This window comes from Spinacia oleracea, chromosome 6 (assembly GCF_020520425.1).
Source record: "Spinacia oleracea cultivar Varoflay chromosome 6, BTI_SOV_V1, whole genome shotgun sequence".
Lineage (NCBI taxonomy): Eukaryota > Viridiplantae > Streptophyta > Magnoliopsida > Caryophyllales > Amaranthaceae > Spinacia > Spinacia oleracea.
In genome coordinates, this window is record NC_079492.1 from 89,423,635 (window position 1) to 89,451,420 (window position 27,786).

The 27,786-nt window shown below is 42.3% G+C and overlaps 1 protein-coding gene and 1 non-coding gene across 2 annotated transcripts; one reads left to right on the plus strand and one right to left on the minus strand.

Moving 5' to 3' along the window:
- On the plus strand, nucleotides 1-27,786 carry LOC130463348 (uncharacterized). The gene is made up of 4 exons (XM_056832446.1): nucleotides 1-36; nucleotides 108-173; nucleotides 678-877; nucleotides 26,154-27,786. The coding sequence occupies exons 1-4, from the start codon at nucleotides 1-3 to the stop codon at nucleotides 27,784-27,786; spliced, it is 1,935 nt and encodes a 644-aa protein (XP_056688424.1).
- LOC130464674 (small nucleolar RNA R71) lies at nucleotides 26,665-26,771 on the minus strand. The gene has a single exon (XR_008925036.1). It is a non-coding gene; the product is annotated as a small nucleolar RNA R71 (small nucleolar RNA).

Sequence of the window (27,786 nt, forward strand, 5' to 3'; positions counted from 1 at the left end):
ATGTCGTTGTGTATACCTGATGGAGATATATTTCTGGTAAACATATGAGCATCGTTTTCTAGTCAATGTATGAGAACAATTTCTGATAGTGTCCTGATGTTGTAAAGGTAAGAAAAAACAGGGATGGAAGCAAAACAGGGAAGGGAATGCAACAGAGGTTGGAGCCAGATGTGGTAAGATCGACAGATGCATAACAAAGCATACCGTTATTCACAATTTTAATACATGTAATCACAATTATAATAAACACATCCATACGATGCAACAATAGCTCGTGCCCTGATTTAAATGAAACAACAAGTGTCATTGAATAATTAATAAAAACATAAACATTCAATATTCAATTTGATTTTACCTCAAATAACTAATTTGTTAACAAATTAATGACATTCTTAACCGGATCGCACCGTCCAAGCATATATATGGTGACTACCATGAAGAACTAATTTGTTAACAAATTAAAATTGGGATTCTGACTAAGTGGGTAATGACATGTATACCTTTTCCTATACACGTTTACAAAAGAGGGTTACCTATTTGAACCGATGCTATCCCCCAAAATATTTTTATAGGTGCCCAAATAAGGAAATGTGCAACAAACAAAGCTGTAACTACCAATGTTGTCTTGGCCCCCAATAAAAAACAATGGTTTTGTTTTGTATTGGCTAACTTCATAGTTGTCGATGGCTTCAGAAGCCTCAACACTAGTATATGTTCCTAGCATTAAATCCCCCAAAAGGAAAGATGGATCACAGAGGCAAATGTTAGAGGTGGCAGCCGGAGTAGTCGGTGGTGACTGGTTGAAGTCAATGGACTTATGCTTCTCAGGACTGTTGGATTTCTCTTCTGGCTTTGTGGCTTTTGTTTTTATTCCCCTGTCGGCTTGCAAAACATTAGGATCACCGATTCCGACCTATGTGTCTTTCTTTGGGATTCCCTCGGCTTTCTCATCATGGGTTTCTAGAGAAATAAATACCTTTGACAAAACATTCTTTAACCATAGTGACCCATTGTAAGATCAAGATGCCAACCTACAAATTTGTATGCAAAACCCATTTAAATAGGAAAACCGACCAACGAACGCAGTATCGGTCTGCTCTTTAAATACGTCTAGTGTGTGACCATAAGACAAGTGTGCATTGGCATATTTCCTCCATCTTCGAATTATACAACCCCTTGGTATCTCGGTCATGCGTCTATATTTCATTACAACAAACATGTGGTGACAGGGTATGGCCACTGTAGACGCCTACTTTTGTCCCCATTCCCAAAAGGGAAGGTTCGATGATGAGAACATAAATCTCCACTTGGCAACGCATCTCCTATAAAATAACGAATCTCGATCACTCTTTCATTCAGCAAAAGCTGCTATTTATAGAAACCTGCTAAGAATAGTAACTGTCGTAAAAGGTAGTTGTTAAAAGTGGCAAAATCATAAAAGATTGAAACCTGTCAGAATTAGGTGTTGCACTCCAACATAAATCCTAAAAGATATAGAATTTGCATTCCTGGTATAATTCAAAAATAAGAGTTACGCATTAATGAAATTCCTAACGAACCTAGAGTTCGTAACGGGCCCAGACGCATTCCGTCATAAGTTAATACGCACTAAAAGACTCGGATAAATCTTAAAAGCTCCGTGTTCTAAGAGTCAAAATCTGACAAAGAACTCGGCCCAGATCCCATTTTCAACGCCTGGATCTGGGCGCCGAAATCTTCGGCGCCCAGCCTTGGGCGCTGAAAATGCCTGGGGCCGTTTTATCTCCGGATTCTCTTTGGATTCGTATCTTAAAATCTATCTTTCCACACACCCTTTTCCTATAAATACAGCCTAAAAACCGACGTGAAAAGGACACATAATTCCATAACCTGAGTATTGACTCTAGCCTTAAGCCTAAGCCTCACGCTGCGAAATTGATCCAGCGTTCTATCGCAATCGACCCAAAAGTCGAACAGAACGCATCCTGCCCCTTGTAGCTTGATGAATTAAGCGTAAATACTGGAACATTGCTTAGAAACCCGAGATTCGTTAAATAAAAGGAGAAATAGCAAAGCCAAGTGGTTAGTTTTCTGAGAACCACAACGCACCTCTCAAGGGTGCGTTGTAATGTGTCCCTCGTATGATTTAATCGCTTTCATCACCCTCTTATAAAATTGTCAAACTATTAATTTGATTGATCTATCACGCCTAATAAGATAATACCTTGGACAATTGAATTATCATGCTAGGTACCTTAAATCAATCTAAATAAGATAATCACGATCGATTTAGTATTATGTGTTGCATATTGCTAAAATCAATTCAGAATAGTTTAATAGTTTAACGCATGTCCCTTCAATTATTTATGCTGAGCTAGTAAGGATAATCTTCCTCTGGAGTATTATCGGTGAGCACTCCTCTCGGTAGCTACAGTCCCCCGAACTCTCAATCTCTGCCTTGCAGGTGTACGTTGAGCGATTCCCACACCAGGGATCACAAGGGAACCTATGGCCGTCGTGGTCGAACATAATGGCACTCCCTTTATGTCACGATAACCGGGTTTTCTCAATTTTTCTCATTGTCGTTAAAAACTAAATGGCGACTCCTATATTACTAGTCGATTGGGTGTAAACTCACAGGAAATCCGATTACACTTGATCTGACAACGTCACGCCCACGAGGGACGAGGTCACGCATTAGCCTCGTGCTTTTTCGACCCCATCACAGTGGCGACTCCACTGGGGACGTTAATGAAATACTCGTGCTCGTAGGTAATCAAAATAGCCGAAGGGTGAAACGATCCTACCCCGCGTTTATTTCCCTATCAAGTTGGGACGACCTGAAAATCAGCATATTAATGTGAACGGACAGAACCGCATAACGAATCTTGGCTCCCTTGGCATGTTTCATCTCGGGAGTTGGGAATAAGGATACCCATCGCCACCCGGGGGGTGCATACGCTTCGAATGTTGTCCACTCGGCACTTTCGCTAGTAGTACACCTATCCCAAACCCAATCGCTCGCCCACTAGGTCCCTCTCATTGGTGCATGCCCCCTTGGCTTACATCGTGATTGGCCTCTTGGGACGAAATTCGCTCGTGAATGTACTTTCCCGACCGGGGCATGTGTTGGATCGACGATAGAGGAGGTACCAAGCCGGCGCAAATATTACCCATAGAAGCCTATCATAAACTACGTGACATATTATTTTGCTTCATGTTGTAATGTTAGTTATGTGTAGCGAATTATGTGATTGTGTGTGACAAATAATACTAGAAAACCAACGACCCTAAAAATTGCCCAAATATTCATAAACACCAATTGGCCAAAGAGTTATACCAAAATACGTGTTCCGTAGCCCCGGGCGATCGCCACAAAAATAAGCGACGCCCAGGACAGCCTGTAACGGATGCCACAACGCTGCACAACGCATAAAGGACGTTATTAGGCGAGCACGAAAAATTAAGCCGTATATACGAAAAAAGGATACGCGAACAGAATACGAGTACCAGTCAGGGACGCATTTTCAGCGCCCCTGGCTGGGCGCCGATCATTTTCAATGCCCAGAGCTGGGCGCTGAAGTTGCTGTCTGGCCTTTTGATCAGGCACAGCAGCTTCGGTACCCGCGCAAAAAGTATACGTAGCAATAAAAAAAAATTCGTAACAAATTTTCTACGAGAACGTATGAAAAAAGGCACTCGATTCTAAGAACGACTTATAAAATAAACAACTCCTTGTGTCGTCATTAGGCCTCCTATGACGACAATGTTCGGCACCAAAACCGAGCATGCTAATTAAAATAACTTTGATTGTCACACGGGTAAATGTTTCGAAAATCCAAAGAATGACCAAAAGAAGAGCCAAAAGTGTACCAACAAAAGTGAGAATAGAAAACCAGTAGAAAGAGTCAGAAGTCTAGACTAAGTAATGCTTAACTTTGGGCCTAAACTTTAGCTTGTCTTATGCATAGGGCTGGTTCTGCCACTTAGCGCCGATCTGAAAATCAAAGGTTAGTGCGTCTCGAAGCTACATCACCAACACAAGGTCTAGTAACTCCAAGCTCCATCCGTCATTCCCCCTTTCAAGGATCTTCGCTTCCCCAACCTCGATTCGCACCCTCAAACACGTCCATGGAAGAATTACGAGACCAAATGGTCCAAATGACCCAACTTATGAATCAACTGAAAATGGAAAACGAATCCTTAGCGCCTGCGCAAGCCAAAAATGACCTCGATAACGAGAAGAAGATCGAAAAAATGGTTCTGCAGCAAACCATGGGGAGCAAGTATTTCTCCCTCGATCCTAAACCTTTTCCGGGCAAACTACCGGAAAAGTTCAGTTCATCTGACTTACCAAAGTTCAAAGCCACGGACAATCCCCGTGATCATCTCTTGAGCTTTGTGAATGCCATGAACTTGAAAGGTGTGGACAAGTCCATGTATTTGCCTGTCTTTCCTTTGTCCTTGGAACCTGTGCCACTCAAATGGTACTACCACCAGGACCCTAAGCTCTTCCCCACTTGGGAGGACTTTGTCAATGTCTTCATCAAGCAATACTCGTCAAACATGGATTTTCAAGTCACCATGCGCGAGTTGGAAGTCCTCTTCCAAAAGAAAAATGAAGGTTTCATGACCTATTTTGCTAGATGGAGAGACCAAGCGGCCCAACTAATCAATAGGCCTCCTGAAACTGAATTGGTCCAAAAATTCATTGATAACCTGGACCCAACTTATAAACAACCCTTAGGTACTTGGGCCTTGATACCTTCAAAAGGGTTTATGATGTAGGAATAAAGATCGAGGATGACCTCGCAAAAACAGTACAAAGTAAGCCTGCATACAAAAGTAACACCTACAACAGGGGCCACACGCCTCAAGCCCAAGAGGTCCACGCTGTAGAAGAAACCCCAACCCGATGGAACCCTGGAAGGTGGACCCGAGATCGAATGTTTTCCCCACTCGGGTCGACTCTGGTACAAGTCTTCCAAAGACTAACCAATTAAGGAAAGCTAAGGCCCATAGGCCCCACACCCGACCCTTCATTCAAAAATAAATATTGGGTCGAGGGCACCTATTGCAAATTCCATCAGGGAAATGGGCACGATACTGAAAACTGCTAGAATCTAAAAAACACGATCCAGGATATGATAGAGGATGAAGTAATACCTCTTCCTAACGTTGGCAAACCCAACAACAACAAGAGCCCACTCGGTTCTTGTCACATCTCTCTCGATCAACCAGAAAATAAGAACTTTGACCCTACGGTGTATATTACGCCTCAAGGTGCACCACTCGCCATGGTCCCTATGGATCAAATCGAGAGAGAAGTGTGCGGTGTGTGGGATGATGACGCTGAAGATGTCTACCTGTCTCAAGTGTCGGGCCAAGACCTCTTTACTGAAACTTGGCCCGGGCATGCTCCTATTGACACCACCCCTCAAGAGTCCGAAGTTGACAATCTCACTCGGTCCGGAAGGGTATACCAACAGGATATTCGCCCACCTCCCGGGGACGATATCCCAGTCAGACAGACTCCTGAAAACATACAGCACGCCACCGTCGCAGAAGTCATCGAAAATCCTCTCTTAAAGCAACTAAAAAGAACTAAAGCCGAGATTACCATCTGCAATCTCATGTGCACTTCAAAGGAACATCGTGAAAAACTTATTCGCTCACTTGACCTCATCTCAATCCCTACGGATATCACACCTGACTTGTTGGTTAACCACGTCACAAGAGATGTTAAGGAAAAAGCAATAGTTTTTACTGACAAAGACTTACCTAAAGAAGGAGGCGCCCACAATAAGGCCCTCTACCTAGTGGTTGGATGCAAAGGACAAAACATCCCCCTAGCACTCGTAGATAACGGTTCAGCGGTAAATGTTTGCCCATTGCGAACCGCCCATTGCTTGGGGCTAGGAAGCGATGAATTCCAAATCTCCACGCAAGGGGTACGAGCTTATGATAATTCTCGAAGGCCTGTGTTGGGAAAAATCAGCCTCACAATACAAACCGGGCCCGTGGCACGTACCACGGAGTTTCAAATAATCGACATCAAGCCCACTTTCAACCTCCTCTTAGGACGCCCTTGGCTCCATGACTTAGGAGGTGTGGCTTCTACCTTGCACCAAATGGTTAAACTTAATCATAACGGGGTAATTCTGGAAATACGCGCCCCTCCTCTTGACGTCAGTTGTACTATGGTAGGAACGGCTGAAACTGCAGAAGACCTTTACAGTTTTCAAGTGGATGAAGCCATCCAAGTCATTGAGGACTATAATTTAGCATTTCTAGATCCACGTGCATCCCGGGTCATCCCTAAAATATTACTAGCTCAAGGCTATTTCCCGGGAACTCCATTGGGCATAAGGAAGAAGAACTACATGTTCCATTCCCCACCCAACAAATCTACTCCCTTTGGCCTAGGCTATGAACCAACGGAGGAAGATATTGCTTACCACTTGTCTAGGCTACGCCTTAAGCCAGCCAAGACAAAACAAGCCACCCTTCTTCCCCCATATCAAAGAACCCTTAACGGTATGTTTGTCCGGGAAGGAGAAAAACACCCATGTTGTGACTTCCCTGAACCCTTCGTTCAGGATGGCCTGCTAAAACCCGGATTTGAAATTTTTCATTACTGTCATACTTTGGATGAGGCACCCCACCTCACCAAGACTGAAACAGCTGAAATATTGGACAACCAAGCTCTATGGACATTGTTTAACGAATCGAGGCCTATGGAGGACGAGACTGTGATGACTACCCTAGCCCTACAAGAAGAAGGTTTCGATCCAACTCGGTTAATCGCTCCTACATCAACACTAGAAGAGGCCGAGAACGGATGGGTGAAGACATGTCAGTGGGTCAACGCAAAGGGAATAGAGTTCAAGATGAGTACAAGCGAAGGACCAAGGTTCTACGAGACTAAACCCAAGGCTTGAGCCGTAGAGAGCACTTTAGCAAAACGCCTAGTAGTTCTTTAGATGATAGAAAGAATAAAGCTCTAGATATGGTCCTAAGAACCCTTAGAATATTGATTAATTTATTTCAGTGTGTTTTCCTTACTTTCCAAATTAATAAAGGCGTAAATTTCTCCTAAAATATTATTCTAACACTAAATAAGCACTAATCATAATTGCAAATATAAAAATCAAAAAATGTAAGGAAGCGGCCCATTGTAGGCCCAATAGCAAGGCCCACTCGGTCTTGAATCGTGACATCGAAACCAATTCCCAAAAATCCACAAAATAAACCACACCATCCCCTTCATATTTCCAAGACATAAAGGTCAAACCCGTGCAACCCAAAGAAACCAAAAGAAATCAAATCCAAACAATTGCTCAAAAAAAAAAAATTATAAAACATGAACCCATCATCCCCATCATTAACAACACGCACCTCAACCCACCCAAAAAGCCTACACAAAGATCTTCATATCTTCCGCACCCTAACTCCATTTTCAAAGCCGTTTCGAGTCACGAATAGAAAAAATTAATCCAGACAAAAATGCGTCTAACGCTAACAGCCCAAAAAGCTTCCGAAATAGCGTCAAAATTGATTTCTTACGAATAAAAAGTAAATGAAACAAAGAAAAAGGAATAAACGCAAGAACATGTGAAGGAAAAGAAGCAACACGCCAAGAAATCTCCCCAGGAATCACTTTCAGCGCCCTAAGCTGGGCGCCGAAATCTTTAACACCCCAGCCTGGGCGCTGAATCTCTCTGCTTGCCAAACTTTGCCTAGAAGTGCTCGTCATTTTATCCGCACATACACGGAAAAATAACGAACACTTGGGGGGTACAGCACGTATTCAGATATACGTACCAAAAAACACTTGAAAAGATTTTTGCGCAAATACATGTACTCAAAAAATAAAACAAATTTTTGGCTTACGGCAAAGCAGCAGATTAAAATAATAATAAACTTCACTTATTATACCGTTTCGAACGATATGTTTCCATCTCAGAACGTACTTATCAAATTCGGCATCCTGGAATTTATTCTAGCTAGAACTACGCGCGACCTGATTCTAAGTTAAAGTTATTTAACAAGGATACGTAGGCAATCCTATTTATGGATTCGGTCTAATCAAATTAAAAGTATAATGTGCATAAGTGTTGGAAATGAGCAAATAAAAAAAGAGAAGCAAAAGGAAAACAAGAAAAATAAAATTACGCTTTAATTAATATAATAAGAAGGAAAACAAAAGTGCTAAGGAATGAAAAACAAACACAACTTAAATAAATAAAGGGCACCTACACCCTAACAAGAACTACACTACTCGAGTTCTTCCGGATCATCAAATAAAGTTTTGTAGAGGGCAATGTTCGCGGGGTCCACCTCCACAGGCTCCTGCACTGCCCCTATATCAATCTCCATAAGAACAGGCTCCTTGACACTAACTTCCAAGGATGCCAAGGCCTCAGAAACAATTTCAGTTTGAACAACTATAGCCCGCTCAGCCTCAAGGGCACACACAATGGTAGGGGAAGGATTATCAACATCAATTGGATTAGCCACTGGTTCTACTAGGGGCTGAACTTTCCTAACTCATACATTATTCCGGCGATGATCTCCGCGAGAGCTTGCATTTCTTTTGTGAACGGCAGGCCCCTTCATGTTAGGCACCTTTTTAGGCCTAGAACTGGAATGGGGAGGAACTTCCTTTCGCTTTCGATCAGGACGAGCTTTTACAGTCTTAATACCATGGTCGCGAGGATTAGCAGAATCACGGCTCTCATACTTAGCCCTACCTCGAGGTATCAAAAGCTCACCCGGCTCTTCATTTCGAGCCTTAGTTCTCACAGCCTTATCATCGCAACTCATCCACAACTTGTAGTTTTCGGAAAGACCCACATAGCCATCTCTAGCCACGGTCCAACGCGGGAGGCCACCATAATACTTAGCCCACGCTTGAACCCGTGCTTGTTAAAAGACCGCTACTTTAGGTGGAACGTATCGGAAAACGGGATAGTCTGCTTAAGCCGTATTGTCGCATGACTCGGTAGGGAAAGATATAAACGGGCCGAGATAGCCCCAACAAAGAAACATAAACTAACACCTCGGAACCCCTCGTCATATTAGTCAAACCCCACCACGGTACCACCCACTTAATAGAGCATATGCCATGAGTGAAATAGGAGGCCCACTCGGCCTCATCCTGGCCTTGGTGCAAATACTTTCGGTTACCCAAGGCTACAGGATCGGCAGGAGCTTCTAGAAGCCTAAGCCGTTCCATGAGCCAAATCTGCAAAAAACGGGTACGATCAGAAAAATAATAATAAACGAAAGTCCTGCCTGGGGCGCACTTTCAACGCCCAAGAACAGGCGCCAGAAATTCCGACGCCCAGCTCTAGGCGCTGAAAATCAGCTCCAGGCAGGGGGCTATCGAGGCAAACGAAAAAAGAAAAGAAAAAGAAAAAAATGCATATTACTTTGCGCGAATAAACGATCGATTACCTGCAGCAATAGGGGGCTCCCCTTAAAAATTTCAGACTTGGCATCCTTTTTTAACTCATCCGCACTCAGTAAGGTCTCGGCAACAACCAACGGCATAATGGAATACCAACTTTCCATCTGACTGGTCAAAGGGATCAACCTTATGTCACCGAACTCGCCATTGTTATTCGACAGTAAATAGTGGTTCAACAAGCAGAATACAAGTGCTCGAATATTCAATTTCTGTTCGGTCATTTTTTACTAGGTCTAAAGTGATGTTTTACAAGTTTTGCCAAATTAACCTTATCACCCACAACGATCTCATCGAGCATGTTAGCATCTAGTCCTAGGAAAGCCCCTATAGTTGTTTTACCCTCTTCAACAGTGCCAGGGGTAGCAGGAGTAGCATTGGTAGGATAACCAAGGACCGCGGAAAATTCATCTGGCAAAGGGCATACTTCATTGCCCCGAAAGACAAAAACATGGTGATCAGAATCCCAAAAGTTCAGGGCCGCATACAAAAAATTATAATCAATATTAATTTGTTGTAAGCCTAAGAATGCCTCTAAGTGGTATCCTTTCAACAAAGTCTTTTCTGTGGGATTAAGGGCTCTTAGCCAGCGCCTAACAACTCGTTGGAGGGAGAAGGGAGGAATCGACATGGCAAGAGTAGGGAAGAATAAAAGCTAAGCAATTGCAAAAGAGAGCAAGATTGAGAGTGGTGAAAAAGAAAGACGTAATTAACCCCTATATATACACGAAAGCATCAAGTGACATCCTAATCCCATTCGGAAACGCGTTAAGAAATCCGGGAACTGCCAAAATAGAATATCCAACGCCCAAGGCTGGGCACCGAAATTTTTAACGCCTGGCCATGGGCGCCGGAAATGTAGCCCAAGGTCCGGATCCTTCAAAACGTGGAGCAGGAAAGGACTTAAAACCGTGTTAGTAGACACGAGGCCCTGTTGTAATCAAGATCAAGCCCAAAGCACCTTTAGAGCCCAAATAGTGAAAACAAATGTTGAAGCTTGTCGAAACTTAGACTCATCTCAAGGAAAAAAATATGTGTACATTTTTCAAGGCAATATAGAAAAAATAAAAATCAGGGTCATTCTTCGAAACACAAAAACAAAAAATCAAGTCGTTGGTTTCTCAAATTAAAAATCGTTTATTTGTCAAAAAGATCAATCCGGGCCGAAGTAAGCTCGATGTGCTAATTATTGGAAAACAAAGCAAAACTTTATCGCCCGGAAAATGAAGTCGCACTCCACGACTTCATCAAAGTACCATACCACTACAAAGATCGCTCGCACATACGAGTACGGTCCCAAACACGATTAAAGACGTTATAAAATACGCACTTCTCTTTGACAAGAAATGACCGTCAAGCACGAGTGCTTGGGGGCTCGAAAGAAAATATATATTTCAAAAGAGAGTATGCAAAGTTAAAACAATATTCCCAGACTACGCTGTACGAAGCCCCGTGTTTGGATAATCTCAAAAGATAAAACCGGATTACGACCTCAAGACAAAGGTCTCCATTGATACTTATACATAGTCCCCGAATCAAGGACCCAAGTAGTGGAAAAATTGAGTCGTAAAGACTAGCTCAAAACCATGAAAAATGATGACCATGAGACAATGGTCCGTCTAAGCACGTTGTCAACGCACATTCAGGTTACAACTAAATCCGAGCATCCCTCGAAAGAATTCGCTCTTGCAAGAATGAATAAAAAGAAATTCTCAAAAGAAATCACAAGAACAAATGAAATAGGGACTTGCCCACCTCAATCAGGCAAGATCGCGGCACGTACCACGCGAGTCCCAAATCGAAAAGACGAATTCAGGTTCGCTCACCTCCAGCGGGCGGGGCGTCCACCCTTAGCGGACAGGGCTCGCCCACCTTCATCGGGCGGGGTCTGCGCCACTAACCGCGGAGGTCCTCAGTTTTCGAAAATGAAAAGAAAATAAATTCTTCAAAAAAACAAAAACAGGCTCGCCATCTTCAGCCGGCGGGGTCTACGTCACAAACCGCGTAGGTCCTTATTTTCAAAACATCAAAACAGATTCGTCCACTTCTATCGGACGGGGCGTCCACCCTCAGCGGACAGGTTCGCCCACCTTCAGCGGGCGGGGTCTGCGCCACTAACCGCGAAGGTCCTTAGTCGCTGCAGCGATAACATTTCCTGGTTTCCCTTTTCCAAAATCAAAGGATGGTTTCCCTTTTCCAAAAATCAAAGGATGGTTTCCCTTTTCCAAAAATCAAAGGATGGTTTCCCTTTTCCAAAAATCAAAGGATTGGTTTTCCGCTTTTCCAAAAAAGAACGATGTGCTGGATTTTCCTTCGTTTTACGTCCTATAAAAACAAAGGTGTAGACACCTACTTTTGTCCCCATTCCCGAAAGGGAAGGTTCGATGATGAGAATATAAATCTCCACTTGGCAACGCATCTCCTATAAAATAACGAATCTCAATCACCCCTTTCATTTCAGCCAAAACTGCTATTTATAGAAACCTGCTAAGAATAGTAACCGCCGTAAAAGGTAGTTGTTAAAAGTGGCAAAGTCATAAAAGATAGAAACCTGTCAGAATTAGGTGTTGCACTCCAACATAAATCCTAAAAGAGATAGAATTTGCATTCCTGGTATAATTCGAAAATAAGAGTTACGTATTAATTAAATTCCTAACGAACCTAGAGTTCGTAACGGGCGCAGACGCATTCCGTCATAAGATAATACGCACTAAAAGACTCTGATAAATCTCCCAAAAAGCTTCGTGTTCTAAGAGTCCAAATCTGACAAGAACTCGGCCCAGATCACATTTTCAACGCCCATCCCTGGGCGCCGAAATCTTTGGCGCCCAGCCCTGGGCGCTGAAAATGCCTGGGGCCGTTTTATCTCCGGATTCCTTTTGGATTCGTATCTTAAAATCTATCTTTCCACACACCCTTTTCCTATAAATACAGCCTAAAACCGACGTGAAAAAAAAGACACGATTCCATAACCTGAGTATTGACTCTAGCCTTAAGCCTAGCCTCACGCTACGAAATTAATCCGTCGTTCTGTCGGAATCGACCCAAAAGTCGAACAGAACGCATCCTGCCCCTTGTAGCTGATGAATTAAGCCTAAATACTGGAACACTGCTTGGAAACCCGAGATTTGTTAAATAAAAGGAGAAATAGCAAAGCCAAGTGGTTAGTTTTCTAAGAACCGTAACGCACCTCTCAAGGGTGCGTTGTAATGTGTCCCTCATGTGATTTAATTGCTTTCATCACCCTTTTATAAAATTGTCAAACTATTAACTTGATTGATCTATCACGCCTAATAAGATAATACCTTGGACAATTGAATTATCATGCTAGGTACCTTAAATCAATCTGAATAAGATAATCACGATCGATTTAGTGTTATGTGTTGCATATTGCTAAAATCAATTCAGAATAGTTTAATAGTTTAACGCATGTCCCTTCAATTATTTATGCTGAGCTAGTAAGGATAACCTGCCTCTGGATTTATCGATGAGCACTCATGTCGGTAGTTACAGTCCCCCGAACTCTCAATCTCTGCCCAGCGGGTGTACGTTGAGCGATCCCCACACCAAGGATCACAAGGGAACCTATGGCCGTTGTGGTCGAACATATTTGCACTCCCTTTATGTCACGATAACCGGGTTTTGTCAGTTTTTCTCATTGTCGTTAAAAACTGAATGGCGACTCCTATATTACTAGCCGATTGGGTGTAAACTCACAGGAAATCCAACTACACTTGATCTGACGACGTCACGCCCATGAGGGACGAGGTCATGCATTAGGCTCGTGCTTTTTCGACCCCCTCATAGTGGCGACTCCACTGGGGAACGTTAATGAAATACTCGTGCTCGTAGGTAATCAAAATAGCCGAAGGGTGAAACGATCCTACTCCGCGTTTATTTCCTTATCAAGTTGGGACGACCTGAAAATCAGCATATTAATGTGAATGGACAGAACCTCATAACGAATCTTGGCTCCCTTGGTGTGTTTCATCTCGGGAGTTGGGACTAAGGATACCCATCGCCACTCGGGGGGTGCATACGCTTCGAATGTTGTCCACTCGGCACTTTCGCTAGTAGTACACCTGTCCCAAACCCAATCGCTCGCCCACTAGGTCCCTCTCATTGGTGCATGCCCCCTTGGCTTACATCGTGATTGGCCTCTTCGGACGAAATTCGTCTGTTGAATGCACTACCTCGACCGGGGCACGTGTTGGATCTACGATAGAAGCGGTACCAAGCCAGCGCAAATATTACCCATAGAAGCCTATCATAAACTACGTGACATATTATTCTTGCTTCATGCTGTAATGCTAGTTATGTGTAGCGAATTATGTGATTGTGTTGAGATTGTGTGTGACAAATAATACCGGAAAACGAACTACCCTAAAAATTGCCCAAACATTCATAAACACCGATTGGCCAAAGAGTTATACCAAAATACGTGTTCCGCAACCCCGGGCGATCGCCACAAAAATAAGCGACGCCTAGGACGGCCTGTAACGGATCCCACAACGCTGCACAACGCGTAAAGGATGTTATTAGGCAAGCACGCAAAATTAAGTCGTATGAAAAAATGATAGACGAACAGAATACGAGTACCAGTCAGGGACGCATTTAAACGCCCCTGGCTGGGCGCCAATCATTTTCAACGCCCAGAGCTAGGCGCCGAAGTTGCTGCCTGGCCTTTTGGTCAGGCACAGCAGCCTCGGTGCCCGTGCGTAAAATATACGTAGCAATAAAAAAAATCGCAACAAATTTGCTACGAGGACATATGAAAAAAGGCACTCGATTCTAAAGAACGACTTATAAAATAAATAACTCCTTGTGTCGTTGTTAGGCTTCCCATAACGACAATGTTACCTTGAATGTCACACGGGCAAATGTTTCGAAAATCCAAAGAATGACCAATAGAAGAGCCAAAAGTGTACCAACAAAAGCGAGAATAGAAAACCAATAGAAAGAGTCAGAAGTCTAGACTAAGTAATGCTTAACTTTGGGCCTAAACTTTAGCTTGTCTTATGCATAGGGTTGGTTCTGCCACTTGGCGTCGATCTGAAAATCAAAGGTTAGTGCGTCTCAAAGCTACATCACCAACACAAGGTTTAGTAACCCCAAGCTCCATCCGTCATTCCCCCTTTCAAGGATCTCCGCTTCTCCAACCTCGATTCACACCCTCAAACACGTCCATGGAAGAATTACGAGACCAGATGGTCCAAATGACCCAACTTATGAATCAACTAAAATGGAAAACGAATCCTTAGCAGCAGCGCAAGCCAAAAATGACCTCGATAACGAGAAGAAGATCGAAAAAATGGTTCTGAAGCAAACCATGGGGAGCAAGTACTTCTCCCTCGATCCTAAACCTTTTCCCGGAAAACTACCCGAAAAGTTCAGTTCATCTGACTTACCAAAGTTCAAAGCCACGGTCAATCCCCGTGATCATCTCTTGAGCTTCGTGAATGCCATGAACTTGAAAGGTGTGGACAAGGCCATGTATTTGCCCGCCTTTCCTTTGTCCTTGGAACCTGTGCCACTCAAATGGTACTACCACCAGGACCCTAAGCTCTTTCCCACTTGGGAGGACTTTGTCAATGTCTTCGTCAAGCAATACTCGTCGAACATGGATTTTCAAGTCACCATGCGCGAGCTGGAAGTACTCTTCCAAAAGAAAAATGAAGGTTTCACGACCTATTTTGCTAGATGGAGAGACCAAGCGGCCCAACTAATCAATAGGCCTCCTGAAACTGAATTGGTCCAAAAGTTCATTGACAACCTAGACCCAGGTTATAAACAACACCTTAGGTATTTGGGCCTTGATACCTTCAAAAGGGTTTATGATGTAGGAATAAAGATCGAGGATGACCTTGCAAAAACATTACAAAGTAATCCTGCATACAAAAGAAACACCTACAATAGGGGCCACACGCCTCAAGCCCAAGAGGTCCACGCCTTAGAGGAAACCCCAACCCGAAGGAGCCCTGGAAGGTGGACCCGAGATCGAAAGTTTGCCCCACTCGGGTCGACTCTGGTACAAGCCTTTCAAAGACTAACCAATCAAGGAAAGCTAAGGCCCATAGGCCCCACACCCGACCCTCCATTCAAAAAAAATTATTGGGTCGAGGGCACCTATTGCAAATTCCATCAAGGAAATGGGCACGATACTGAAAACTGCTGGAATCTAAAAAACACGATCCAAGATATGATAGAGGACGAAGTAATACCCCTCCCTAACGTTGGCAAACCCAACAACAACAAGAGCCCACTCGGTTCTTGTCACATCTCTCTCGATCAACCAGAAAATAAAAACTTTGACCCTACGGTGTACATTACGCCTCAAGGTGCGCCACTCGCCATGGTCCCTATGGAACAAATCGAGAGAGAAGTGTGCGGTGTGTGGAATGATGATGCGGAATATGTCTACATGTCTCAAGTGTCAGACCAGGACCTCTTTACTGAAACTTGGCCCGGGCATGCTCCCATTGACACCACCCCTCAAGAGCCCGAAGTTGACAACCTCACTCGGTCCGGAAGGGTATACCAACAGGATATTCGCCCACCTCCCGGGGACGATATCTCAGTCAGACAGACTCCTGAAAACGTACGACACACCACCGTCGCAGAAGTCATCGAAAATCCTCTCTTGAAGCAACTAAAAAGAACTAAAGCCGAGATTACCATCTGGGATCTCATGTGCACTTCAAAGGAACATCGTGAAAAACTTATTCGCTCACTTGACCTCATCTCAGTCCCTACGGATATCACACCTGACTCGTTGGTTAACCACGTCACAAGAGATGTTGAGGAAAAAGCAATAGTTTTTACTGACAAAGACTTACCTAAAGAAGGAGGCGCCCACAACAAGGCCCTCTATTTAGTGGTTGGATGCAAAGGACAAAACATCCCCCTAGCACTCGTAGATAACGGTTCAGCGGTAAACGTTTGTCCATTGCGAACCGCCCATTGCTTGGGGCTAGGAAGCGATGACTTCTAAACCTCCACGCAAGGAGTACGAGCTTATGATAACTCTCGAAGGCCTGTGTTGGGAATAATCAACCTCACAATACAAACCGGGCCCGTGGCACGTACCACGGAGTTTTAAATAATTGACATCAAGCCCACTTTCAACCTCCTCTTAGGACGCCCTTGGCTCCATGACTTAGGAGGTGTGGCTTCTACCCTGCATCAAATGGTTAAGCTTAACCATAACGGGGTAATTCTGGAAATACGCGCCCCTCCTCTCGACGTCAGCTGTACTATGGTTGGAACGGCCGACACTGCGGAAGACCTTTACGGTTTTCAAGTGGATGAAGCCATCCAATTCATTGTGGACTATAATTTAGCATTTCTAGATCCGCGTGCATCCCGGGTCATCCCTAAAATATTGCTAGCTCAGGGCTATTTCCCGGGAACGCCATTGGGCATAAGGAAGAAGAACTACATGTTCCATCCCCCACCCAACAAATCTACTCCCTTTGGCCTAGGTTATGAACCAACGGAGGAAGATATTGCTGATCACTTGTCCAGGCTACGCCTTAAGCCAGCCAAGACAAAACGAGCCACCCTCCTTTCCCCATATCAAAGAACCCTTAACGGTATGTTTGTCCGGGAAGGAGAAGAACACCCATGCTGTGAATTCCCTGAACCCTTCGTTCAGAATGGCCTGCTAAAGCCCGGATTCAAAATTTTCCATGACTGTCATACTTTGGATAAGGCACCCCACTTCACCAAAACTGAAACCACTGAAATATTGGACAACCAAGCTCTACGGACATTGGTTAACGAATCGAAGCCTATGGAGGACGAGACTGTGATGACTACCCTAGCTCTACAAGATGAAAGTTTCGATCCAACTCGGTTAATCATTCCTACATCAACACTAGAAGAGGTCGAGAACGGTTGGGTGAAGACATGTCAGTGGGTCAACGCAAAGGGAATAGAGTTTAAAATGAGTACAGGCGAAGGACCAAAGTTCTACGAGACTAAACCCAAGGCTTGAGCCGTAGAGAGCACTTTAGCAAAACGCCTATTAGTTCTTTAGATGATAGAAAGAATAAAGCCCCAAATATGGTCCCCTAGAATATTGATTAATTTATTTCAGTGTGTTTTCCTTACTTTCCAAATTAATAAAGGCGTAAGATTTCTCCTAAAATATTGTTCTAACACTAAACAAGCACTAATCATATTCGCAAATATAAAATAAAAATATATAAGGAAGCGACCCACTTTAGGACCAATAGCAAGGCCCACTCGGTCTTGAATCGTGACATCAAAACCAATTCTCGAAATCCACAAAAAAAAAACGTACCATCCCCTTCATATCTCCAAGACATAAAGGTCAACTCGTGCAATCATAAAAGTCAACCCATGCAACCCAATGAAATCAAAGGAAATCAAATCCAAAACAAATGCAAATGTTGCTTAAAAAGAAAACTAATAAAACGTAACCCCATCATACCCTTCATTAACAACACGCACCTCAACCCACCCAAAAAGCCTACGCAAAGATCTTCATATCTTCCGCACCCTAACTCCATTTTCAAAGCCGTTTCGAGTCACGAATAGAAAAAATTAATCCGGACGAAAATACGTCTAATGCTAACAGTCCAAAAAGCTTCCAAAATAGCGTCAAAATTTATTCCTGCCGAACAAAGAGTAAAACAAATCATAGAAAAAGAAATAAATGCAAGAACATGTCATGGAAAAGAAGCAACGTGCCAAGAAACTTGCCCCGGAATCATTTTCAGCGCCCTGGGCTGGGCGCCGAAATCTTTAACGCCCCAACCTGGGCGCTGATTCTCTCTGCTTGCCGACTTTTGCCCAGAAGCGCTCGTCATTTTATCCGCACACACACGGAAAAATAACGAACACTTGGGGGGTACAGCACGTATACGTACCACAAAAAAAACACATGAAAAAATGATGTGCAAAATACGTGTACTCAAAAAATAGAATGCACTCAAAAAGTAAAAACAATTTTGTTTTTCGGCAAAGCAACAGATTAAAAATAAATAATAAACTTCACTTATTCTACCGTTTCAAATAATATGTTTCCATCTCAGAACATACTTATCGAATTCGGCATCCTAGAATCTATTTTAGCTAGAACTACGCGCGACCTGATTCTAAGTTAAAGTAATTTAACAAGGATACGTAGGCAATCCTGTTTAGGGATTCGGTCCAATCAAATAAAAAATATATAACGTGCATAAGTGTTAGAAATGAGCAAATAAAAAAGAGAAACAAAAGGAAAACAAGAAAAATAAAATCACGCCTTTATTAATATTTAAAAATAAATAAGAAGGAAATCAAAAGTACTGAGGAATGAAAAACAAACACAACTGAATTAAATAAAGGGCACCTACACCCTAACAAGGACTACACTACTCGAGTTCTTCCGGATCATCAAACAAAGTCTTGTAGAGGGCAATGTTCGCAGGGTCCACCTCCATAGACTTATGCACTACCCCTATATCAATCTCCATAAGAACAGACTCCTTGACACTAACTTCCAAGGATGCCAAGGCCTCATAAACATTTTCGGTTTGAACAGCTATAGCCCGCTCAGCCTCAAGGGCACAAACAATGGGAGGGGAAGGATTATCAACATCAATTGGATTAGCCACTGGTTCTATTAGGGGATGAACTTTCCTAACCCATACATTATTCCGGCGACGATCTCCGCGAGAGCTTGCATTTCTTTTGTGAACAGCAGGCCCCTTCATGTTAGGCACCTTTTTAGGCCTAGAAATGGAACGGGGAGGAATTTCCTTTCGCTTTCGATCAGGACGAGCTTTTACAGTCTTAATACCATGGTCACGAGGATTAGCAGCATCACGACTCTCATACTTAGCCCTACCTCGAGGTATCAAAAGCTCAGCCGGCTCTTCATTTTGAGCCTTAGTTCTCACAGCCTTATCATCGGAACTCATCCACAACTTGTAGTTTTCAGAAAGACCCACAAAGCCATCGGTGGCCACGGTCCAACGCGGGAGGCCACCATAATACTTAGCCCTCACTTGAACCCGCGCTTCGGAAAAGACCGCTACTTTAGGTGGTACCGTATCGGAAAACGGGATAGTCTGCCTTAAGCCGTACTGTCGCATGACTCGGTAAGGAAAGATGTAAATGGGCCGAGATAACCCCAACAAAGAAACATAAACTAATGCCTCGGAACCCCCCGTCATATTAGTCAAACCCCACCACGGTCTCACCCACTTAATAGAGCATATGCCATGAGTAAAATAGGAGGCCCACTCGGCCTCGCTCTGGCCTTGGTGCAAATACTTTCGGTTACCCAAGGCTATAGGGCGATAACGTTCAGGATCGGCGGGAGCTTCTAAAATCCTGAGCCGTTCCATGAGCCAAATCTGCAAAAAAACGGGTACGATCAGAAAAATAATAATGCATGGGACGCACTTTCAACGCCCAGGACCAGGCGCCAGAATATACGACGCCCAGCCCTGGGCGCTGAAAATCAGCTCCAGGCAGGGGCAAACAAAAAATAAAAATATATATATATATATATATGCGCAAATAAAAGATCGATTACCTGCAGCAATAGGGGGCTCCCCTTAAAAATTTCAGACTGGGCATCCTTCTTTAACTCATCCGCACTCATCAAGGTCTCGGCAACAACCAACGGCATAATGGAATAACAACTCTCCATCTGGCTGATCAAGGGGAACAACCTTATGTCACCAAACTCGCCGTTATTATTCGACAGTAAATAGTGGTTCAACAAGCAGAATACAAATGCTCGAATATTCAATTTCTGTTCGGTCATATTCTTACTAGGTCTAAAATGGTGTTTCACAAGCTTTGCCAAATTAACCTTGTCACCCACAACGATCTCAGCAAGCATGTTAGCATCTAGTCCTAGGAAAGACCCTACGGTTGTTTTACCCTCTTCAACAGTGCCAGGGGTAGCAGGAGTAGCATTGGTAGGATAACCAAGGATCGTGACAAACTCATCTGGCAGAGGGCATACTTCACTGCCCCGAAAAACAAAAACATGGTGATCAGAATCCCAAAAGTCTAGGGCCGCATACAGAAAGTTATAATCAATATTAATTTCTTGTAAGCCTAAGAATGCCTCTAAGTGGTATCCTTTCAAAAAAGCCTTTTCTGTGGGATTAAGGGCTCTTAGCCAAAGCCTAACAACTCGTTGGAGGGAGAAAGGAGGAATCGACATGGCAAGAATAAGAAAGAGTAAAAGCTAGGCAATTGTGGGAGAAAGGAAGATGGAGAGTGGTGAAAAAGAAAGACGTACTTGACCCCTATATATACACAAAAGCATCAAGTGACATCCTGATCCCATTCGGAAACGTGTTAAGAAATCCGGAATTAAGAAAAGAAAACTGTTGGAATAGCATTTCCAGCGCCCAAGGCTGGGCGCCGAAATTATTAACGCCTTGCCAGGGGCGCTGGAAATCTAGTCCAAGACCCGGACCCTTCAAAACGCGGAGCAGGAAAGGACTTAAAATCGTACGAGGCCCTGTTGTAATCAAGATCAAGCCCAAAGCACCTTCAGAGCCCGAATAGTGAAAACAAATGTTAAAACTTGTCGAGACTTAGACTCATCTCAAGGAAAAAAATATGTGTACATTTTTTTAAGGCAATATAGAAAAAATAAGAAAATCAAGGTCATTCTTCGAAACGAAAAAAAAATCAAAATTAAAAAAATCAAGTCGTTGGTTTCTCAAATTAAAAAGCGTTTATTTGTCAAAAGATCAATCCGGGCCAAAGTAAGCTCGATGTATTAATTATTGAAAAAATGAAGAAAACTCCGTCGCTCGGAAAATGAAGTCCGCACTCCACGACTTCATCAAAGTAGCATACCACTACAAAGATCGCTCGCACTTACGAGCACGATCCCAAACACGATCAAGAACATTACAAAATGCGTATCCCCAAGGAACCTCTTTGACAAGAAATGACCGTCAAGCACAAATGCTTGGGGGCTCGAAAGAAAATAAACATTTCAAAAGAGAGTATGCAAAGTTAAAACAACATTCCCAGACTACGCAGTACGAAGTCCCGTGTTTGGATAATCTCAAAAGATAAAACCGGATTACGACCTCAAGACAATGGTCCGTCTAAGCACGTTGTCAACCCACGTTCAGGTTACAACTACATCCGAGCATCCCTAAAAAGAATTCGCTCTTACAAAAATGAATAAAAGGAAATTCTCAAAAGAAGTCACAAGAACAAATGAAATAGGGACTTTCCCACCTCAATCGGGCAAGATCGCGGTACGTACCACGCGAGTCCCCAGTCGAAAAGACGAATTCAGGTTCGCCCACCTTCAGCGGGCGGGGTCTGCGCCACTAACCGCGCAGGTCCTCAGTTTTCGAAAATGAAAAGAGAATAAATTCTTCAAAAACTAAAAAACAAGCTCGCCATCCTCAGCCGGCGGGGTCTGCGTCACTAACCGCGCAGGTCCTCAGTTTTCGAAAATAAAATATTCAAAAACAAAAACAGGCTCGCCCACCTTCAGCGAGCGGGGTCTGCATCACTAACCACGCAGGTCCTTAGTCGCTGCAGCGATAACTTTTCCTGGTTTATCTTTTTCCAAAAATCAAAAGATGGTTTATCATTTTCCAAAAATCAAAAGATGGTTTCCCTTTTCCAAAAATCAAAGGATGGTTTCCATTTTCCAAAAATCAAAGGATAGTTTTCATTTTCCAAAAATCAAAGGATTAGTTTTCCGCTTTTCCAAAAAAGAGCGATGTGCTGGATTTTCCTTCGTTTTACGTCCTATAAAAACAAGGGGGTTTTCTCGTTTGGCTAACCCTGAAAATGAGAATCTTTAAAACATTTTACCTCGTGATTGCGCTTGGCCAGGCCTAGTTACACTTTATAGCTTTTATTTCGAAAACATCTTTAGACACTTCCAATGACAAAGTGAGGGAGTTTCTATACTATCAGTTAATAAATTCCAATGACGCGTGAGGAATGTGTTAACACTTCAAGTGATGACCCTTAAGTCAAATGTTATCACTCGGGGGCTCGTGAGACCCTCGCAAAACAGGTCACATACACCATGGCTTGTATGACGCACTCCGTCTAGTACTTTGACCATCGTCTCATCTCGAGACTCAGTCAAAGTGGGGGCTAACTATAGACACCTACTTTTGTCCCAATTCCCGAAAGGGAAGGTTCGATGATGAGAATATAAATCTCCACTTGGCAACGCATCTCCTATAAAATAACGAATCTCAATCACCCCTTTCATTTCAGCCAAAACTGCTATTTATAAAAACCTGCTAAGAATAGTAACCGCCGTAAAAGGTAGTTGTTAAAAGTGGCAAAGTCATAAAAGATAGAAACCTGTCAGAATTAGGTGTTGCACTCCAACATAAATCCTAGAAGAATAGAATTTGCATTCCTGGTATAATTCGAAAATAAGAGTTACGTATTAATTAAATTCCTAACGAACCTAGAGTTCGTAACGGGCCCAGACGCATTCCTTCATAAGTTAACACGCACTAAAAGACTCGGATGAATCTCCCAAAAATCTCCATGTTCTAATTAAGAGTCCAAATCTGACAAGAACTCGGCCCAGATCACATTTTCAACGCCCAGCCCTGGGCGCGGAAATCTTTGGCGCCCAGCCCTGGGCGCTGAAAATGCCTGGGGCTGTTTTATCTCCGGATTCCTTTTGGATTCGTATCTTAAAATCTATCTTTCCACACACCCTTTTCCTATAAATACAGCCTAAACCCAACATGAAAAAGAACACACAATTCCATAACCTGAGTATTTATCCGGCGTTCTGTCGCAATCGACCCAAAAGTCGAACAGAATTCATCCTGCCCCTTGTAGCTGATGAATTAAGCCTAACTACTGGAACACTGCTTGGAAACCTGAGATTCGTTAAATAAAAGGAGAAATAGCAAAGCCAAGTGGTTAGTTTTCTGAGAACCATAACGCACCTCTCAAGGGTGCGTTATAATGTGTCCCTGATGTGATTTAATCGCTTTCATCACCCTTTTATAAAATTGTCAAACTATTAACTTGATTGATCTATCACGCCTAATAAGATAATACCTTGGACAATTGAATTATCATGCTAGGTACCTTAAATCAATCTAAATAAGATAATCACGATCATTTTAGTGTTATGTGTTGCATATTGCTAAAATCAATTCAGAATAGTTTAATAGTTTAACGCATGTCCCTTCAATTATTTATGCTGAGCTAGTAAGGATAACCTGCCTCTGGAGTTATCGATGAGCACTCCTCTCGGTAGTTACAGTCCCCCGAACTCTTAATCTCTGCCCTGCGGGTGTACGTTGAGCGATCCCCACACCAGGGATCACAAGGGAACCTATGGCCGTCGTGGTCAAACATAATTGCACTCCCTTTATGTCACGATAACCGGGTTTTTTTCAGTTTTTCTCATTGTCGTTAAAAACTGAATGGAGACTCCTATATTACTAGTCGATTGGGTGTAAACTCACAGGAAATCCAACTACACTTGATCTGACGACGTCACGTCCACGAGGGACGAGGTCATGCATTAGCCTCGTGTTTTTTCGACCCCCTCACAAAGGGGGGGTTTTCTTGTTTAGCTAACCCTGAAAATGAGAATCTTTAAAACGTTTTACCTCGTGATTGGGCTTGGCCAGGTCTAGTTACACTTTATAGCTTTGATTTCGAAAACATCTTTAGATACTTCCTGATAACACAATAATATACGCATTTTATGTGTCATATTAGTCCATTGTTTGTCTTATTTCTTTAATATTTTAATCTTAAAGTGTCATTATTCGTTATTTTCGATGTTTCTCTCCTCGTGTTTGTTTTATTTTGTTTTGTAGGAAGTAGCTCAAGTTGGTAGACCTTGGAGAAGATGTTGGTAGAGCGAGTACGTTGTTTAGGAGTCACCCACGTTTACAAAGTGTTTACATCGTGATACAAACAAGACTTCAAGACAAATACAAGAACAACGGGCAGCCAATACCACGGCATGCCCGCGGCATACTGTACATGCCACACTCGAGTTGTGGCAGTCTTCCTTCGGTCCCGTATTAAACGTTTAATGAGCAAATTATTAGAGTTTAATAACTAGTATACTTCTTATTATATCTTGGTATAAATACAAATAGTGTAGAAGACCTAAACTCTTCTTGGATAATTGGTATTCGGGACGCCCAGTGGCGGTGCCAGGATTTTCTCATTAAGGGTTCGAAATCCTCGGACACATATAATAAAATATTAATCCAAAATCCAAAATTCAAATTACAACTAATAATTCGTGGGGCCCATATTCTATTACAATAACATTAAAAATAATTACAATTGAACTCCACGAGTTTTCATATTTTGAAAGCGATCTATTACATCATCATATTTTGGGGTCTGTTACTGTGTTAGAGTGTTAAGTGTCGTGGGATGCTTTAGAAACCCAATAAAAAATTAAAAAAAAATACAACAGGGGAAGCCGAAAAAAAGAGTATAAGGAATCGAAACCCTGACCTTTGATTTGATAACTAATGCAAAAACCGCTGCAGCGCCAGTAATGTTTGTGTTATGTTGCGCTTTCACTATTACTTAACCGGTTTGGTTTTTTCTTTAAATCTGCCTGATTTTATTTTTCGCTAGTAAGGGTTCAGTTGAACCCACTGAACCCTTACTAGCACCGCCACTGGGGACGCCGCTTATTGCTTGGAGCTGCGTTTTCTTTGTTCGTTGTTTTTCTGTTCATTAATTACGTAAGTTTGGTTGGGTTTTGATGCCTGCCACAAGGAAACAAAGTTTTTGACAAGTAATATTTCTTTTCCTTTTTTCTCTTTAATTTTATCTATTAGCTATATTTTCTTTTTGCTTTAATCATTAATTATGTTTTCCTTCTTAGTTTACTTTTGTTGTTTAATTAATATGTGTGAGTAGACTATAATCTAGGGTTAAGTAAACCCTAATAATGATTAACGTATGATTTATTCTTTTAATCTCCAAATTAATTGTTTAATTGTTCTTGCTTAATTGATTGTATAATTTCCAATACTAGATTAGGGATAATTAGTATTGTTATCATTCCATTGTCTTTATTGTAACGGGAGTTGGGTTTTGACGGATTTGAATATTTCAATTAAGGACATGAATTTCTCCACGGGAGTAGGTAGAAGGGATTGTTAGGAAATTATGGTATTGAGTTTAATGTCTTTAATTTGCATGATTACACGGGAGTAGGTCTTGATTGCATATTAGGGAAGCCATTGATACTCGGGAGAGGTTTATGGTATTATATAAGTTTTACCTTTCCTTGTGAACATTTATTTAATTAGTTTGGGGTAGGAATTTATCTTTACATTGATTATGCTAGTGGTGATGCTTAACTCTAGGTGTTTTTAATCCTTGATTTTAGTCTTATTATTAATTACGTTCTTATCTAGAATTAGTTTAATTATTCACTCTCAATCATTGTTTGGTTACTGACTTAGTATTAATTCAAGTCAGTTTAGCTAGTTTTTAATACATTAGTCTCTTGGGATTCGACCCTTACTTACCCGACTAAATAGTTAGGAGGTCTAGTTAGGTTATTTTTTATAGGCAAGCGACAACCTTGTCAAATTTTGGCGCCGTTGCCGGGGGACTAACGGTATTAAATTAGTTATTTTTTTGATTTATTTTTACTAAGTACATTAGATTTGGTTATTTGCTTCGGCTATTATTCTTGTTCTATTTGATATTTTGTTTCCAGTTTCTCTTGTTGCATGCACACTCGACGTACAGGTTCACAAAATTTGATTCCTATTGATCTTGAAATCGAGGCTACTGCACGTAAGCAAGGGACTAAGCGGAGACATAATAAGAAGAAGGAAGCAATGGGTGGTGAAGCACCTGCCAAATTTCTTTGGGAATATGGTATACTGGACACAACCACCGGTATACTTTCTAGTATCGTTAGACCAGCCGTCACTGCATCACATTTTGAGCTGAAGCCCGAATTTATCCAATTCATATCAAATGATTTATTTTCAGGATCACCTAATGATTGCCCTGTAAGTCATATTGATAGCTTTTTGGAGAAGTGCGATACAATGAAAATCAACAATATAAGTGACGATGCTATTAGACTTCGCCTTTTCCCTTTCTCTCTCCGGGATAAGGCAAAGGAGTGGTTGAGAGATGAAGGTGCAGGCTCATTCGATACATGGGATAAGCTAGTCAAGGCATTCTTAGTGAAATTTTTAGGCCAAGAGAAAACTGCCAGGCTAAGAAATGAGCTAACCACCTTTCGTCAAACCGATGATGAGTCATTGTATGAATCTTGGAGAAGGTTTAAACGTTTACAAAGGCAGTGTCCTCATCATGGGATTCAGGAGTGGTTTTTTATTCAGACTTTCTACAATGGGCTGACACATGAATACCGAATCTACATTGATGCTGCATCAGGGGGTTCTATCACGGAAAAGAATCCAACTGAAGCTAAGGCATTGATTGAGAAGATGGCAGCCAATGATAACTATCATCCCAGTAGTCGGAACAGTGTTAGAAAGGGAGGTAAGTATGATTTAGATGCTCTAACTATATTGACTAGTACTGTGCAGGCTTTATCACATAAGATCGATCAATTTGGAGCTGGATCTTCATCATTGGTTGCCTCGTGTCAGATTTGTGGGGTGCAAGGACATACCCCAATTCACTGTCAGTTAAACACTTCAAGAAACACTTACCACTCTAGTGGAAATAATAACTTTCACCCATTCAACACCAATTTCACCCAACAATCTGGTTTTCAACAAGGGTCACCCATTAGTCCACCGCAACCTCAAACTTCTAAACTTAACCTTGATTCTATTTTGGAGACTCTTGCTACTTCTCAAGTTCAACAAAAAGAATTATTGACCAAGCAGTTTGAGTTACAAGCCAAGCAGAATGAGCACTTTGAAAAATCCATCCAACAACTCCTTGCTCAAAATAAGGTGATAGAAACCCAACTTGTTCAACTTTCACAACAAGTGATTCATTTATCAAAACCTCGAGATCCACCAAAAATCCAAAATGCGCAATGTAGTGCGATCTTTCTTAAAGATGATGGAGCGAGTGTGGAAAGATTTGTTGAGAAAGATGGAGAAGTGCTTGGAATGATCAAGGAGAAGGGTGTGAGAGAAAAGGTTCCCATTTATGTTGCTCCACCCCCGTACGAGGAACCTGTGCCCTTTCCTCAAAGGTTGACTAAGGGTTTGCTAGATAAGCATTTTGGGAGATATTCTGAGACCCTTAAGAAGGTATATGAAACTATCCCTTTTTCTGACCTTTTGATTCAAATGCCTAAATTTGCTAAGTTTTTAAAAGAAATATTAGCCAATGATAGGAATTGTGATAAATAA

Coding starts and splice junctions, on each gene's coding strand:
- LOC130463348 (XM_056832446.1), top strand. CDS start 1: ATGTCGTTGTGTATACCTGATGGAGATATATTTCTG. Junction 37..107: donor CTGATGGAGATATATTTCTG/GTAAACATATGA, acceptor GATGTTGTAAAG/GTAAGAAAAAACAGGGATGG. Junction 878..26,153: donor GCTTTTGTTTTTATTCCCCT/GTCGGCTTGCAA, acceptor TTTTGTTTCCAG/TTTCTCTTGTTGCATGCACA.